At 24.7% G+C, this 19,053-nt stretch overlaps 1 protein-coding gene across 1 annotated transcript in view; it reads right to left on the bottom strand.

The window, feature by feature from the left end:
* The window catches only part of LOC107438740 (uncharacterized), a 147,220-nt gene that overhangs the window by 44,733 nt on the left and 83,434 nt on the right, over positions 1-19,053 (bottom strand). The window contains exon 2 of the mRNA XM_016051091.4: positions 8,601-8,708. Coding sequence (XP_015906577.1) covers positions 8,601-8,708 — 108 coding nt within the window. The remainder of the gene's footprint in view (positions 1-8,600; positions 8,709-19,053) is intronic.

Here is a 19,053-nt window from a genome sequence, read left to right as displayed (position 1 = left end):
AATTTTACTACATTTGAAAAATTTTATCACACATTATAAGACTATATTTTATTATCAATTTTACCGAAATTATTACCAAATGACTTCGGTAAAAGCTTTATGGTGTTTCCATAGAGCCGGAAACCTGGTACATTTTATCATATTCTGGTAGTTTTGACCATATATTTTTTTCTCAATATTTCGTGTGTAAATATCGACATTTAAATAATTGAACAACTTCTGTTTTAGAAACATTTTCCCGTGCTCTAACCTTTCTTTACTATTTTATACTTTATATCTTTATAACTATATTTAAAAAACACTTATTAAGAGATACGAAGTGCAAAGTAATAAAATATGAGAAAAACATTAGAATTAGCATTTCCGTTGAATTATAGAGAAGTAATTAATAATTTTTTTTTCTAACTAAAAAATTATAGCGTGTTTTATTTACAGTAAAATGCAAAAAATGTTTATACAGAAAAATGTTTTGATGTTAAAAGTAATCAACATAATTAGAAAATATATATATATTGCATTAATTGATTTTTCTAAATAATTTATCTAAAACCTTTTTGTAATGTTAAATGTACACACTCTTTTCTTTATATGTTTTTAATAAACATAATATTTTGCCAATAGTTGATAGCATCAAAAGCTCATTAAAAAGTTAAGCTAGTAAGAAATAAAAATCAAAGTTAATACATTTTATCAAGTATAAACTATTAAAGAACTTGATCTACACATTAAAATACATTATATTTTAAACTTTTTACAAATAATAAATGATCAAATAATATTTTGAATATTAATTTAAATGATAAATTTAAGGTTTTAAAAGTGAAAAAGAAAAATTTACAAACTCTATTTTAATTATGAAAATCAATAAATTAATTTATATTGCCTAATATTAACATTACAACATTTAAAACAACATCCTCTATCTTTATATCGGATTTTAATATAATTAATTTAATTAAGGAACAACAACTGTCGAAAAATAACCTGAAATAATTTGCAAGTTAGCAAACTTCTTTCAATAATCGATTTAAAATTACTTATTAATGTTTCAGAAATTCCCCTTTAAGACATTATTATTAATAATTCAGAAATTCCCCATTTTATTTATGGCATGAATTAAAATTCAATACTTACTCGAAATCGTGAAAACAGTTTAATGTCAATTAATTAAAAATAATCATTAGCTCGTCTCTCTTCATGATAATAAAGCTGTAATCCTATGCAGATACGCATTAATTAATCAAAACATCACAATAAAAGCTACGATCTAAAACCCCAGTAATCATGTTTAACTTCAAATAAATAATTTGTCTGCAGCCCTCACATACAATTAGCGGTAGCGCCGTTTTAAAATCGCTTAATCATCGAGCAATTTCTTATCTTTCATCGTTTCCTCTTGAAATTGTCAAGCGAAAATGTGAATACGCGGAGCCAAAGCCAGATTCATTTTTATTAATGAGATACTTTTAGTAATTCATCAAGTTACCTCGTTTCGTGCCCCCCTCCATGCCCGTCACCCCATCTCTTTTGCCCACAAATTAAGTAAGCCGTTTCCTTGGCACGAGCCAATTCAAAATGTAGGGTTGCTGTTTGCAAAGCGATCACGTCCCAATCGCCAAGTTGAAAAATATAATTCACAATATTTGAGTATCATAACTAAATATCGCCAAAATAGATGTCATCCTATTTTTTAATCTCTCCTCGTGAAACTCAACGGTATTAAGATTTATGAGTAAGCTTTGACGTTGAAATTCCGAGAATGAAATTGCGATCTTTTAGATATTTTTTTACCGAAATGTTTCTAAGCCTAGTTTGAAACCAACGAGCAATAAAAATAGGATATTATTATAGTGAATAGCATCCCAGTTTCCGCAATTGCATATTGACTATCCTATAACTCATTCCCATAAATCTTCTTAAATTAAAGATTATTTTAATGTTGATATCGCTTAAAAGTTTCTCAAAATAAAAATTCCAGCTTCATTTTGAGCTAGAGTTAGGTGATTGTTTGTGCATTTTTCAAATGAGTTACAAATTTATATTTGTGGTTTATGCACATTGTAAAAAAATTTCGGATCAAATCTCGGTATAAAGCAGTGACACTTTGGCTGTATTATCCGTAAAATCAGTTTTACTGTAAAATCTATTTTAACCGTAAAATGTTATACCACAATTTTTTTTACAATAATATTTATATAAGTAGGGAGATTTGCTGACTTGACGATAATTATTACTGTAAAATTACTGTACATAAGATTTTTTTGTTCCGTAACATATTCCGGTAAAAATGGATTTTACGGTAAAAAGTACCAGCACCCTGAATGCCGGTACTTTTTATAGTACGTATGTCCGGAAATATTTTAAAGTGTGATGAAACTTAGAAGTTTTTTCCAACAATCGTCTTTCAACTTCTTTCTGTTTGCTAGACAGAGAAAGATATTTTGGTGTTTTTAATTCCACTTTCCTCAGCAGAGATTAATTTGATTTTAATTGCACATTTTTCTTTTCCTCCTTTCTACATGGAGTTTTAAAAAAAATTAAAATTTCATGCTCATTAATTATGCTGTATTAAGGAAGTAGTATTAAAATTTTGTCGAGTAACGTGAATTAAATAGAGTCGTAAAAATAGGGTGTAAAAGTCGTAAAAATAGACAGTATTAGTCTGAATATTGTGCACAAAAGAAGATATCGAGTAGTTAGGAGTTAGGTAAATTGCTCTGACTCCTGATATTGCATATAATTAGGAATGAAATTTATATAATATTCACTAACATTTGATTGCTGCTTCATTTGAAATAATTAAATCGTGGATAATTTTTGAAATTTTTGCTTGCATTTCTCGTGTTTTTTTTCAAGAATTTGTTTTAGCGAAATTCAAACATTGAAACAAGTATAAAATCACAAACAAGTTCATAAAAGAAAAAGAAGAGAGAGAGAGAGAAAGAAAAACGATAAATAAATAATTAAAAACTTGCACTGAAATTTTTCTTGAAAAAATATGTCGAGAATTAAGATATTATTTAAACAGTTTATTGAAAAAAGCGCCGCAGACTTAAATTGCCCGGGGCTAACTTGCTTCAGAACAAAAATAATACTACGCTTTAATTAAATTATTTAATAATACTTCAGTTAAATATTTCAAACATTTCTTATTAGTATTATTTACTACAATTTAAATATACTACTATCTTTATCATTATTATTTATGTTTTTTTATTTACTCACGGTAGAAAAAATTACTGGGCTGTATGGTGATGACATTTATGGTAAAAAAAAGCCCATCATAATAATTGTCAAAAAAAAAAAAAATATATATACGGTATTTAAATCATTCATTTGGTAGTTTTTGCTATCATATGGTAACGGTTCACCGGAAATTCTAGTACTCAAAATTATAGCTCTTATTATCATACATTTAGTAAAAAATTCAAAACTAAAAAGTATATTTATGCCATATATTAAAACCCTATTTTATTGTCAATTTTACTGAAATCATTGTCGTAGAAATTCAGTAAAAATTTCTAAGTTTTTTGGAGTTAATATAGAGCCAGAAACATGGTAAAATTTCCCATATTCTGGTAGTTTAGATTATGCTTATTTTCTAAAAAAAAAAAAGAACAAGCAGACGAGAAATACTTCGGTTACCTGAGATCACAGTTACTTATATATAGTATGCATGAAAAATCTAAATAAGAAGTTTAAAAATGATAACAATGCACGCTCACGAAAAAAAAAAAACCACCTTGAGTAATTTTTGATCTAGTGATCGGATCTTCACGTTCTAGGACTCAATCTCTGATTAGACGGGATGATTCCAAATATGCTAATTAATTAGTGCAGACGATATTTGCAGTTACGAAAGCAGACACAAAAACGTACTTTCTCTGAATAAAAATATCCTTTTTTCAACAGATCCGAATNTTTTTTTTTTTTTTTTTTTTTTTAACAGATTCGGATTTTTGATCGCCGAAACAATGTAGAGGTAGCCGCAATCTGGGAAATATGGTCCCAATAGTTTGGTCAGAAGAGGGGTCTACAGTTTGGGTCCTTTAATGTTAATTTGATTTTTTGTATATTTCGCTATATCTTGGGAACTTTTCAAGTGTATTGAAATATTTTTGCTCACAATTATAAAATTCGTCTGTGCAAAGGTAATTCCATGCAAAAAAAAATTTTTTTTGCAAATATTTATTATTTTTTATTATTTTATTTAAAAATGGAATTGCATGGTATAAATTTTTTCCGTCATATTAAAATTTGTACTTTTTCATGGCGGCAAAATACAAAATTTAAGGAAAATCGGACGAATAATTCCTGGGAAATCGAAATTTAATGAAGTCTAATATAAGTCTTACATTTAAAATTTGATTTCTCATGAACTATTGAACCGATTTCAGTCGAATTTTGTTTTGTGCCATTTGAAATGACGTAATTAAAAATAATACGAAAAATTTATAGATTACAATTCAAAATATTTTCGATTATTAGAAATAAAATAATAAAAATATAAAAAATATTTATAAATTTTTCTTTTTTTCTTCATGGAATTATCTTTGGACAAACGAATTTTATAATTGTGTGCAAAAAGTTTTCAATTTGCTTAAAAAGTTCTCGAGATATAGTGAAATACGCAAAAAATTAAATTAACATTAAGGGGGTCCAAACTTTGGACTCCTCTCCCGCCCAAAGTATTGGGACCATATTGAATCTTCCCCATATATTTTGGGAGTCAGAAATCCGAATCAGTCTAAAAAAGCATGTTTATTCAGAGAAAGTACGTTTTTCTGTCTGATTTCTTAACTTAAATTATCGTCTCCGCCTATTGATTTGCATATTTGAGGTCAGCCCCTCGAACCATTAAGATTGACTCCCAGAACGTGAAGATCCGATCATTAGATCAAAAATTATTCAGAATGGTCCTTTTATTTTTTGCGCACTGTGTACTATTGATTTCATTAAAAATTATCTTAGATATTTTGATGCCTTATTTTTAAAACTTATTTTGAGAAATTAAAACGTACGTGAAATGAATTTACATTTGTATAATATTTTTTTTAAACCTAAAAATCTTAACCACATAATTGAGATAAGCGCCTTATTAAAACTCAATTTATTAATACAAAGTTAAAATGTGAGCTTACTAAAACAGATGGAATTTGTCTTTCAATGAAGATTTTATTACAAAGTAAAAATACGTAGGATAAGGTTAGGTTAGAGGGCCAATTTAAATATTTCTTTTATTATTTAATATGACTTCCGGTGGTCGCTAAATGAGTACCAAGCATGCTTGGGAACTAAACACAGGGGGATCCGCGTCCGGCTGACCACCTGACCGGAACATCTGCTCCTGTACCCCAGAGCCCAAGGTCAAGAAAACTGAGATGGGCACAGTAGGCCTTGGCCCTCCATGGGCTGTCGCGCCTCTGAGTTAAGCTTAGTTTAGTTTATTATTTAACATGTTGTAGTTTCGGAAGAAGAAGTTCACCTTGCTTATCAATTTAGACAAAGCATTGCTTTTCGTGACAACAAAATATATGTCAAATTTTGATATTTATTTTATTTAGGGGTCAAATATTTTTGGCAAAAAAAGTACTCTGTTCATTTTCAATGTGAACGTTATATTTTTTTAACTATCTGGATGTTTTAAAAAGTTCAAACGATATATATATTTCTTTCTAAAAATGTAATCATTTAGTCACATTTTTAAAAGAGATTCTGATATTAAGTGAAATCTCAGAAAAATATCCTCATATTTTTGTTTCCATGGTTATAATAACACAGTTTACAATTAAAGCACGCCTTTTGTCCGTTCTATGTCTTAACTTCTGCAAAATTTCAAATATCTTTGGATAACAATCAAATATTTCAAACTGTTTATCAGCTGCTTATATGTTATGTGTTTTGAATATTTAAATAGGCTTGAGTAACTTCTACAAAACGTTTCTATCATTTAACACTTTTTATAATGACTAATGTTTAGTAAACTCTTAGTTCGAAGAGTATAAATAAGATTTTTCCAGTATTATTATCAGACTATTGGTTGAGCCGATTTACAAAATTTCGTTGCCTTTATCGCCAATTGTCAAAAAATTCAACTCGTTCAGAACACTATCATATTTATTATGAAGAAATACGTTAATTACCTTTACAAGAGGCACTAAAGTTAACGGAGCTTAAGAGCATTGTTCTCCACTCAATCAAAGTGTGCAAAATTCTTATTTATAGTTTCTACAAAATATTATGAAATTAGCTCTCAAATTTTGCACATGCTATAAAATATTTTATTACCTTTAATTGAATACATTTTGTTACTGTAAAATATTTATTGATTTTATCAGACATGAAAGTATTTTATTTAATTTATTGCATATTTGTTTGAGAGTGATCAAAAACACATTTCGAACATATATATAAAGTTACGTGAGTGTTTTAAAAAAAATTATGAAGCTAACTTTATTTCAAAGTTGTTCGTTTTCTACAAAAATGTCAAAAAATAAAAATAAGCATTAAAAGCAGTTATTTATGTATAACTGTCATTTGTGTCTCATAACTTTGCCGAAAATCATCGTATTTGTATGAATAAATGTTAAATTTTTCAAACAATACATACATTTTCATCGTTTATTTAAGTGTTTTAACAGGTTTTGTTTGTTCAATCAAGAATAAAACTAAGAAGTCGTACTTTTAGAAAATGGCCCATTGTTTATAAAATTGTTTTTCAAAATAAAATCGCTAGTATTTAAATAAATTATTTAAGAATGAAAATTTATATAACAAGGCTTTCTCTCTCTCTCTCTCTCTCAAAAAAAAAAAAGAAAAAAATTATTTTTCTTACATAACATTAAAAATTTCTCTTGTTTAGTTGGCTACAAGATAAAACATTTATCATAAAATATCATGTCAAGCTAAGACTCAGAGTAATTGGGAAATTTAAAGTATGCAGAATTTAAAAAACAAAAGAAGACATAAACATTTAAAAATAGGATTTTAAGAATTTTATATAAGAAGACGGTAAATGATAAATCGTTGTTCCTTATGATGCATAAATAAGTCAGAAAAGTTTTTTAAAAGATTTTTTTAAAGATAAAATAAAAGAAAGTATATTTCAAATTCCTGGTCCATGTTTTACACTTATATTCGCACATATAAGTGTGAATCCAATTGTTTTCAAAATTTTATATATTTCTACGCGGAAAACTTAATACTAAAATTTATTTTAAATATTAAAATTCTTTCAATTACTTTTATTAAAATAGTATATTTTGTGTGTGTATATACACGGAAATTGTTCTTAATTTAAATGATTTGACGACATTAAAGCTGTTTATTTAGGAACAGAAAGTAATCAATATACAATAAAACCATTCCGAGACGTTCAAAAAAGTTATTAAGAAATAATTGAAAGGTATAATTATAAATGTCACATTTTACAAGTCCCTCATGATTTCACAAGATATAGAATAACGGAAAATATTTTTTAAATAGTATTTGAGTTTATTTTACGAAGCATAATTGGATACAATGAAATATTTTTTAAGTAAAAAAAAAACAAACCCAAATTAATATGAATTATCGATTAATATCTGATAGAGATAATGAATTGTGTTTCTTTCATCACCCAATTAATTTATCATGAGTTTAATAGGTTCATATAATTAATTTCCGATTTTAGTATTTAATGGCTAAAATCAAAGTTATACTTATAATTAATATATGAAATTAATTTGAAAATTTGAAGCGTATTTTACTAAGAAGTTGTAATGTGTAAGTACATCATTGTGTACCAAATATTAATTTGTTTCATAAGAAAAAGAGTAAAAGCACAGAGTTTGTTTTTCAATTAATATTACCTATTTACAACTGCAACTCTGAAGTCCAGCAATCGATAATCGCAAATATTTTTAAACCTTAAATTTGTATATATTTCAATAAAATTGCTTTCGTCTTCCGTGTTTAAAAACAATTAAAATTAATAAATTTTCGTTTGTTTTCCAAATAAGCATAAAAAGTCCTCACGTTTTAAAAAAAAAATTGTTTCAGAAGTATATTAATGCGAAAATTTTAAAATAAAGAAAACTCATATTGAAATTATGAAAATTGTTTAATTAGTGCAAGAATTTAGTAAGACATTTTTTAGTGAGAATTTTTTACATCTTTCCAAAGTTATTTCGAAATTTAAATAAAAGTATTTTAAAATTTAATTAAAAGATTATAATTCTGTTAAATGCTGTTAGAAATACTTCGTATGAGAATGATGTAAAATTAGCAAACTCTGCACCAGTGTTCAAGAATATATAGAAATTCAATATTCCCGCCATATTCCTCAGCGTATGTAAAAACGAAACTCAAACAAGTCCGACGCGCGTTGCAGGAAAATCAAAACTAAAATTTCAAAATGCGCATTAATTCATTTCATTCCAACAACTTCGCGCCAGTCAAAACATCGGAATATAGATGGCGCTATCAGCATATGCGGGCGATCGTCTGAATTAGTGATCTACAAATTCGAGTTTAAAACCCTAAAAATATCAAACCAATAAAATATTTAACACATTCCAATTTTAAAAAAATAATTAAATATTTTTTTTAAATCATCTTACTTTGATATGGAGGACCAGGGCTTTGCATCGTAGGCCTGAAATGCGGCGATGAAGCAGGCGGAGGATTGGCGGACAGGTCCGGGTTTCCGCCGTGATCCGGGCTCGAGGCTACATTGAAAACAAACGGAAAAGAATTAGGTTTGCCATAGAGTGCATCACAGAACACAAAATAACGCCAAGCGCTATCGCCAAGATTAATCGATCAATATGGATGAGTGGAAATTCGAGGTGGTTAAGTTAAATATTTTCTCAAAGTAATGTAATAATTTGTTTCCACAAACAAGAAACAACGTTAACAAATCTAATGCGACATGCTTGGTTAAATTTCATTTAGAGGGAAGTCAAATGAATGAAAATAGCTATAGTGGGAAATGGAATTAATGTTGGGTTTTGGAAATTGAGTAGTGTAATAAAGCAGCATTAATTTCATTAGATTCGTATGATTATTAATTTATTTGTTGAATTGTTTATTGGGAGTTTGCGTTAATGAATAAGATTAATCGAAAAATTTTGTTCATTTGACGAATTTAAATTGAATTTGCTTTTAAAAGGTTATTTCGTTGATGCAGTCTTTATTAAAAATACAATTGATTAATGCAATTTGGTATTTAAAGTTATGTTTTATTTTTAATGTAAGTATATGTAATTAAAATTTTAACACAACACATTTCCCACAAAAATTATTTCTGCTTTTGGAGTAGGGAAACTTTTACTTCATATAATTTTTATGTAATTAGATCTATTTTTTTATCTTAACAATAATTAATGCACTAGTAGTTTTTAAATTTAAATTTATTGGTCAAATCAACATCACTTCAACATGCGGAAAAGGACGGTTTCATTATTAAATTAAATTATTCCGGTATATTTAATTTTATAAACAATGTATTAATGTAATTTTGTGTTATGCAGTATAGTAATGTAATGTAATTGTGATTTATAACCGAACTGCAATTATTAAATTTAAATATGTATAATAATTTGAACATAATATTTCTTATACGTTTTTTTACGTCATTTTAGTGAAGTAAAACTGATATTTATGTAATTGAAGTTTATAATTTTGATTTTGACATTGAAAGTAAAGTAGAGTATATTTTTTAATTAAAGCAAAGGTGTTTTTATTGAAAATAATTATTAGATTAGTAATTAACGAATTTAAACATATTGAGCAATTGATTCATTTTAAATTGATAATCGGTGGAATTTGAATAGAATAGATGCGCATCTTAACGTTTGTTTCTACTTAAAATACGCATGAAATCTCTGTAATATATTTTTAAAAAAATGGTCTGTCTAACTAATTTTCGACTTGTTTATTTGTTGTAACACTATTCTAATGAAAAACTCTGCTTAGACTAATCTAAATTTCAAAAAAAATTTATGCCTAATTTGCAAACAACCATAAGCATTACAAGTAACAAAACTTATCACACTACCAATAATTTTTTTTTAGATAATTATTCATGATTTTCATGATTTGGTTTATGATTTTGGTAATTATTTAAAAATAAAGGCTTAAAACTAAACCAATGACCATATGGCATGAGAAACAACAATAAATGTTATATCATAAACATTGTGGTCATATCATCACGTCATTTTTATAATAAATATTTTTAGAAATAATTTTATAATTAATATGATGAAAAATGCAAGGCATACAAAACGTCATAAATAACAGTCATGGTGACAAAATTGCATTGGTTTGAAAATTTGTTTAATTCTTTTTAAAAAAAATGGTTAACCAGTAAAATAATTTAAGTCAACACTAATTACATAAAATTCTGAAACCCTTACGATGTTTAATAAAAGCTTTTGAAGCAACCATTAGAGTTGTTGAGTAAATCAAATATTGAACAGAACCTCTAGTTTTACACAGTTTAAGTTTGTTTAATAGTAATTTGATTTTAATACAAAAGTTTCACTTTAAAAAATTGGACTTTTGATTAAAGTAAAGGGGTTCTAATGATGGGTAATATTAATTTTTAATGGAATGGATGCAAATACATATATATTTATTGATTGATTAAATTAATAAATTAAAATTGATTAATCATATGAATAATTTGAATCGAATTTATGCATATTCAGTAATGTTTTGATTTAAAATGCAACATGATATAAAGCATGATATAAACATAATTAAAAAGCAACTTTTTGCTTTATAATTATATTTTACTTCTTAATTTCAATGTTAAGATAATATTCCTAAGGTTAGTACAAATGTTAAATTACAGAGTAAAAATAAATATCTTTAATTTGGAAAAAAGAAACGATATAAAAATCTTTGAATTTGTATAAAAAGGTTTTTGATTAGTTGGTTGCTCAACATAACTATAGTTTAAACGGCCAAAATGAGTTAAAATAAAATTAGTTTAATTGAAAAAAAATCTATTCTTAGATTGAAGAAAAATTATTATTAAAAAATGTTAAATTAAATAAACAATAATGTCCTTTAGGTTACTTAAATTGAATAAACTAAAAAAATGTGAATGATTCGTAAACAATATAGTGTAATAAATATTTAATTACAGCAATTATATTATTATAAATAAATAATCAATATTTTATAAAACCACAATTTATAATAAAAATCAAATAATAAATAAGTAGTATTAACATATTTCAGATTCAATTTATATTACTTAAGGTTAATTAGAGCAATCTTTTAGTTTAATAAAAGAGATTATAATTAAGATAAGATGTGAAATACTGTTCTAATTGAAAATTTCGAAATAGTTTAATAATTTTTAAGGATCTTTAACTGAATTTGCGGTAGAGAAGAAATGTTTAAACCAATAGCAATGAATATTCAATTATGCATCCAAAAATGTTTTACATGTTCAACATTATTCATCAAGGTAAAAGAAAAATGTTTCCAATATTTAAATATGTGAACAATCTTAAATAAATTATAAATAATAATATCACAATTTAGATTCAATTTGTAATAGCTAAAGTAAATTCAAATAAAGTTTTTTTTAAATTTTTTATCTGTTCTAGATTATTGGGAATTATAGTTAAAATATATTGAATTTTTTATGAAATTAATTAAAAATTTACAAAAGTATGTTTTCAAGATATCAGTGTATATATTATCTTTTTTTTCATCATAATTGAGTGTTAAATGTGTGTTAAAAATTTTTTTTTTTTAAATCCTTCAAATAAATGTACAAAGAACTTAGTGAAAATAGTCAAATACGGCTTGTAGTAAACTCATTTGTAATTAAAAGGCGTATAAAAGTTAAAAAAAAACGGAAGTTAAGTTAAGGGAGGATATTATATACACTGTTTTAAAAATTACTTACAGTAATTAATTATAGAATATAGTTTGAATTAATAAATGATATTTAATTTTATCTCATAAATTCATTATTCGTGGTTTTAATTTTAATCTTATTTTACCTGATATTTCATTTTACCCTTTTTCATTCAAATGATATCAAAATGTTTTACATGATGTTATTAATGCTGGATTATCCTATTCGATATTTAAATATTTGATTTTAACTTGTTATAACATGAATCTATTTAAAAATTATTGTTGTATGCTGGTTTTAAGTTTCAACGAATTGTGTAAATTAGTACTTTATTGAAAATTTAATGTTCATTTAACATTTATTACTATTTCTTGAAATTTCTAAAACCCATGAAAAAATAATTGATTCAGTTTCTTTAAACGCAAGAATTTTAAAATAGTCAAATGAAAACTTCAGCAGGTATATAGTTTTTAATATGAACAACGCATTAATAATTTTAATATATTAATGATAGTATATTAATGGTAATATATTAATGATAATATATCAATGATAATATATTAATGTTAATATATTAACTAAATGCAAGTGAAACTGCAGAGAATTGATAAATAACTGAATGAAAGTAGAATAGATTTAATCAATGAGCAAAAATTGTTGAGTTCTCATAATTAAAGTCAAAAAATTTTTTCATATAACAAAATGTTATAGAACCTTAATTTTAAAGGTATAAAATGTTTCCTTTATGACAATGAAATATTAAATATCCAAACTAATTATTAAGCAGTTAAATATGAAAAAGTTTTTTCTGATTATCACTAAAACATAATCATAAAGCAGGTTTAACTTCAATAAAAGGGTTAGCTTTTAATTTTTCAATAAGGAAGAAATATTTAAAATATAACGTTACCAAATTACTAAAAATAACAACAACATTTTATGAAGTTTATAAATTGTATAACCAACGTTTAATTTTTAAATTTATCGTTTACTATTGCCCACAAATATGTTGAGCATTCTAATTTAATAAAAATATATAGAATTAATAATAAAAATACAGAGTCCTTACGTCCTAAACGATAAGGTCTTATAAGCGATTACGTCTTAAACAAGTAGTAACATACTCTTACAATAAATTAAAATTTTATTTTTAGTTTTTCTTTTTAGTTTCTTTTTAATTTACTTTGAGAAATAATATCAATTAAAAAATAAAAATTCCTAAAATTATTTTTTACTAGTTAACTTATTATAGGCATTTAAGTACAGAAATAATATCACATTTTAAAATAAGAAATACAATACAGAACCAGTTATCCGGAAATCAGAAAACCGGAAAACCAAAAAACCGGAACGAAATTCGTAAATTTTCCCGCCATTTTTTAAAAATTTTTTTTTTTTTCCCTCATAAGATTTTAGGATTTTTCTTTATATTTGGAAAGATGTTTACCTTACTATCATTTTGGAAATAATCATTAGTGTATTACTCCGGTTTTTCTTCATTTTAAGATTATTTCCAAATATTATTTTTTTTAGTTGGGTTTATAAAAAAGTTTATTTAGTTTAGTTTATAAAAAAACGGCTTTTTGTAGCGATTCAGAAAACCGGAAAAATCAGTTATCCNTCTTTTTGGAAAGATGTTTACCTTACTATCATTTTGGAAATAATCATTAGTGTATTACTTCGTTTTTTCTTCATTTTAAGATTATTTCCAAATATTATTCTTTTTAGTTGGGTTTAACAATAAAAAAACGGCTTTTTGTAGCGATTCAGAAAACCGGAAAAATCAGTTATCCGGAATAGCGATGGTCCCGATCGTTCCGGATAATCGGTTCCCTACTGTAATATGATATTTTAAGTTCAGAAATAATAGGAAATTTTAAGTTCAGAAATATCGTGACAAAAAATATTATAAACGAGTACGATTTTAAAATTTTCTTACTTTTTTTTAATAATTGGAAAAAAATCGTATTATACTTATAAATAAAAATAACATAACTTTTCAGCATACAATATTAGTAGCTAAAACATTTATCAAATTTTTAGTAAGATAAAAATCAGCAAAAATTACAGAAATTTTATTAATAAATTTGTATTATCACGGACGATTGCAATGTCGATGTTTATGCACTGTTATCTCTAATCACAGTAAAACAATTGCAAATTACAAAAAAAAAAAATTCAATAATATTTATTAAATTACGCAAACTTTTGTTGTATAATAAAGTTACGAATTCGTTTGCTTTTTAATGAATGAGATTAATACTTATTCTATGACGAGTAAATCATGATTAATATAACGAGATTCCATAACGAATGAGAAAAATGAATTAAATATTCCTAAAATGCGTTATACTTTATTTGAAAAAATTATCAGATAACGACAATAATAACTGTAATAAGCAATACAAAATAGTGAAATTAAGTAACTATAATATTGATACATAACAGTTAATTACCTTATAAAATGATTGAATTTTAGTGATTATGCACCGCAAATTATCAGCACATATTTGCTGTATATATATTTATAATTAAATAAGTTGTTTATCATTAAAATAAAATGAATAAAAATTACAAATAAAAACTGTCGTCTATTCTATCGACTTCGATCATAAGACTTAGAAAATTAGAATACCTTATTTTAAAATTAGATAATTTAATATTAAAATAAAATGAGAACTTAGATTTTTAGCAAATTAATTTTATTATATTATCTTTTTTATGTCATTTTTATTACATTATTTCCTTTTATATTATTTTAATATATTATAGTACATTTTATAAGCTTAATGCATTATCTTCTATTCTATTTTGTTATTAACTTACATTATATTATATTGATATCATTAATTTATATTTATTATTACTAATAATAAAACATTTTAATATTTAATATTTAATAATAATATTTTAATATTTATAATTAAATATTTTAATATTTATTTCATCCGTCAATATTATAATTTTTATCGAAATATCCTTTAAAAACAGATTATTTGACTATAAAACTTATATTTTGAAATATATAAATATATAATGAAGTACATTTATAAACTGTCAGGTAAGTATTTAAAAATATATGTTTTTAAATTTATAATAACCTTCTATGCCCAAGACATTCATTAAAATAGTTATATTGATTTCATTTATTTAAATAATGTTTAAATAATATCTATGCCTAAAATATTCATAACGATTTCAAACACTCAAATATTATTTTAAAGTCATTAAGTAAGCAATTACCATAAACTAATTATTAATTAAAACAGTCGACTTCTTGCGCATCGAAAGATGTGAAGGGGAAAAAGACTTCATTATGTAAAGCACTTCTATAAAAGAAAGTAAATAGGAAGAAAAAAAATTATAATAGAATAGATTTTACGATCTTAAATCATGAATAAAATGATAGAGAAATAAAATGTTCTTACATAGACAATGACCTCTTTAAATTATTCCAAACAAATAAGAAAAAGAATAATTGAATTACTTACAAATCATAATTAGAAACAGTTTAATCTTTTAATCCTTTTCTTTTCAGATTTGAATATTTTATAAACATTTAATCTACATAATTTTTTATGGCGCAAATTTAAAAAGTAAAGAATAATTTTTAATTTCACTAATGAAATGTTTGCTTTATCCTTATTTACTGATATAAATATCAAAAACTTAAAATTATTAGAGCGTTAATTAAATTGATGTTTTAATAGCTATACATTTATTTCATTACTTTGTTTAAAAAATTTCACAAATCGGTTGCATNAATTAATTATTATCATTATCTTAAATAATATTATTGGATATGTAATATGTAAAAGATATTTATAAAAATATACTGGTAACCAATGAAATTTTAGCAGGTTTGTTTCATGTCAGCTTAATGTGGGGTAGCTAAAAGTCACTATTTCAGTTTACTCTCGTTTTAAAATATGAGAGAAAGTTAAAAATAAAATAAAAAAACAAACTAACTAGAAGGGGTAGAGTCTCAAAATTTATATAGAGATAAAAATAAGGCAAATGTTGTTTTTTTTTCGAATTTATGAGTTATATATTAAACATATTTTGTCTCCATTTAACTTTCAAAATTTTTTGAGAAGCTATTTTAAACTGTAATCTTATGTTGTTATTCAATAAATATTATTTTGAAAAAATAAATTTTATTATTCCTATATTTTATAGCTTTATTCTACTCGATAAAAATACGAAAAAATGCCTAGATAGTACTTGTTTATGTTTCAAAATATAAATTCTCTTTTCATACAATACTTGTAGAATGTAACTAAAAGCTGTAGAATGTAACTGTAAATTCGCATGAAATAACTGATAGAATGTATGATTTATATTGTTTTTATTTATAAACAACAATGCCCCAATTTTACAAAATATGAATTTGCATTAAGTATAATTACGAACATAAATAGCTCTAAATTAATTTTAAATGATAAAAGTTATTAAAAATGAGAAGAATAAATTTAACTATAACTAAGTTAATATTCTTAAATGCCTATTAGCATTTTGATAAAAACTATTGAATTAACAGACATAAAGTTTTGATACCTTACTGGTTTTTTGAACTTAAAATTTGTAAAATAACGAAAATTTACTAAAAATTAAAAAACAAAATAGATGTTACAAGGAATTAAAGGTTTATGTTAAGAATACTTTCATCTGCATGTATAGAAACAATAGAAAGCGATGTTTAAGAGTTAATAATAAATCGCTAGCAAAAAAATTGAGTTCCTCCAAATCAGAGAATCGAAAACAGTAATTACGACTGTTTATAGACAAATAAGACTTCAAACAACATCATTCATTGACATTAGAAAAAAGCCGTATAATTTACTTCAAAAACTTTTTGTATTTAGTTTGTTTTTAAATTGAATATGAAAATAAACAAAAGACAAATATAACGATAAATAGTATTTAAGGAATTTTTTTTTTCTCAGAAAAGCAAGTTATCTCTGAGACAAGTTTAAAAAAAATTTCAAGAAAAAATTGCGGTTTGTTTACTTTAAAAGTGCTTTTAATAATAAAATTTCCCTCGATATAATTTTTTCAAAAATACAAACGGATCAATCATAAAGCTTACAATAAAAGAAAAATTAAATTTTTTGTTACATGATACATTTAAAATGAAGGAACTGAATTTGTAAAATATAATATATTCTATCAAAAAATACCAATAATTAAAGATCTTTGATAAATTTTGATGTTTTGTAAAATCTGCTTTCTCATTTTTATGTTAAACAAATTTATACAAAATATGTTAAAACACGCAAGCTTTTAAAGTTTGGCCAAGTTTCAAACTCATGCTTTGGATTTTTAACCTTAAAAAAAAAAAAAAAAAACTCAGTTTGTTTTATTTTATTCTAGACGTGAAATTTTAAATTGGTCATGAAGCAATCTTCAAAAACAAGTAATTTTTTTTTAAAAAAAGTGTTTTTTTAATTGGCCAAACTATATAAAAAATAAAAATTTCACTTCTAATAAAAAAAAATCTTTCCTTGAGTAAATATATTAAATGAATTTCATTATGGATAAGTCACCGTCTTCTTAAAACTCGTTATAACAAACCCGTGGTTGTCTTTAACGATCATTAAAATTAAGTTAATTACTCTTAGTAAAAAGAATTTAATTTATAAAAAAATGCATGGTTTAAGAAATAACAATTTTTCCGTACACTAAATAATAGAAAATAAATTACTTTTACTTCGACTTTAAACATGTTTTCTTTTGTGATCAAATTATTACAAAAATAAAACTTCACTCTTAATAAATAGAAGCTCTTCCTTATGTAAATATTTCATAGAAAATTCCAAGACCGATTAATTAAGTAATTCACTGTTTAAAAGATCACTTTAACTGAATAAATTTTAAAAGAGAATTAATTGGGAAGCTAATATTAATTGCTCACATTTCCGCAGCCTTTCATGTGCAATCAGCGTTAGAATACTAAGTAAAACCATTACTCATCGAGAATAAGGGGGTAATTAAAGTGAGATTTATGACAGAATGTGTATTCTCAAAACAGATAGTGAACTTGTTTTCTCTCTTTACGAAATTGAAAGATCACCAGGAATTGGAGGTTCTGATTCAATATTAAATTGTTTTGATACTGGTCGAAAGCATATAATGGACGTTTTTATCACAAGATTTTCATTATTAATTGCTTTGTTTATTTTTTTTTAATTCTTCGACTGACAGATTGAAATCATTAATATTCTTGTTTGAGTATATGTTTATGCATCTATACGAGTGTTGTTAGATATACAAGATGATGATTAATGATTGCAAACGAACTGTTAATTATGTCTTTTTTCGAGGCTTTTGGTAATAAGGTTTTAAATGCATAACTGAAAGGAAATGCAGTACTTGAAATTTGAATAGTATAGATAGCTTTATAACATTAAAATTTCGTTTATAACAAGGTAAAATCATTACTCATGGAGAAAAGAGAATAATTAAAGTGAGATTTTTGACAGAATATGTCTTTTTAAAACAAAGAGAGAGTTTGTTTTTTTCTTTGAAGAAAGTTGAAAATCATTACGATTATCCGAAATCAATATTAAATTGTTTTGATGCAAGTCAAAAGCATATAAATGACGCTTTTATTGCAATGTTTTATTCTTAATAGCTTCGTTTAATATCTTAAATTCTTCGGCTGATAGCTGAAATCCTGTTTGGCTGTATGTTTGCTTATATGTCTCTTTATATTTACAAGATATCGTTATAGTTACAAGAAAACGTATAACGATTAATGATTTTAAAAGAACTCTTAAATATGTTAGTTTTCGAGATTTTGAAAATTAGATTAGAAACATTAAACTGAAAAAAAATGTAGTAAGAGAAATTTGAAAATTTGAAACAGAGTAATAGCGTTGAAAAGTTAACTTAATAATATTAAATCTTTTATTAAATAACTGAAGAAAAACATTACTCACCGAGAATAAAGATGAAATTAAAGTGATGTCTTTGATAGAATGTGTATTCTTAAAACAAATAGAGAGCTTATTTCCGTTCTTTCAGAAACTGAAAGATCGCTTGGAACAAGTTATGATAATGATTTGAAGATCCTGATCATGATTTCGCAGTTTCAGATTCAAAGTTAAATTCGTTTTGATACGGATGAAGAGGATTAAATGGACGTTTATTTCACATGATAATCCTTAATTCCTTGTTTATATATATAT

This window comes from Parasteatoda tepidariorum, chromosome 1 (assembly GCF_043381705.1).
Source record: "Parasteatoda tepidariorum isolate YZ-2023 chromosome 1, CAS_Ptep_4.0, whole genome shotgun sequence".
Classification (NCBI taxonomy): domain Eukaryota; kingdom Metazoa; phylum Arthropoda; class Arachnida; order Araneae; family Theridiidae; genus Parasteatoda; species Parasteatoda tepidariorum.
This window is presented reverse-complemented; position numbering and strand designations above follow the sequence as displayed.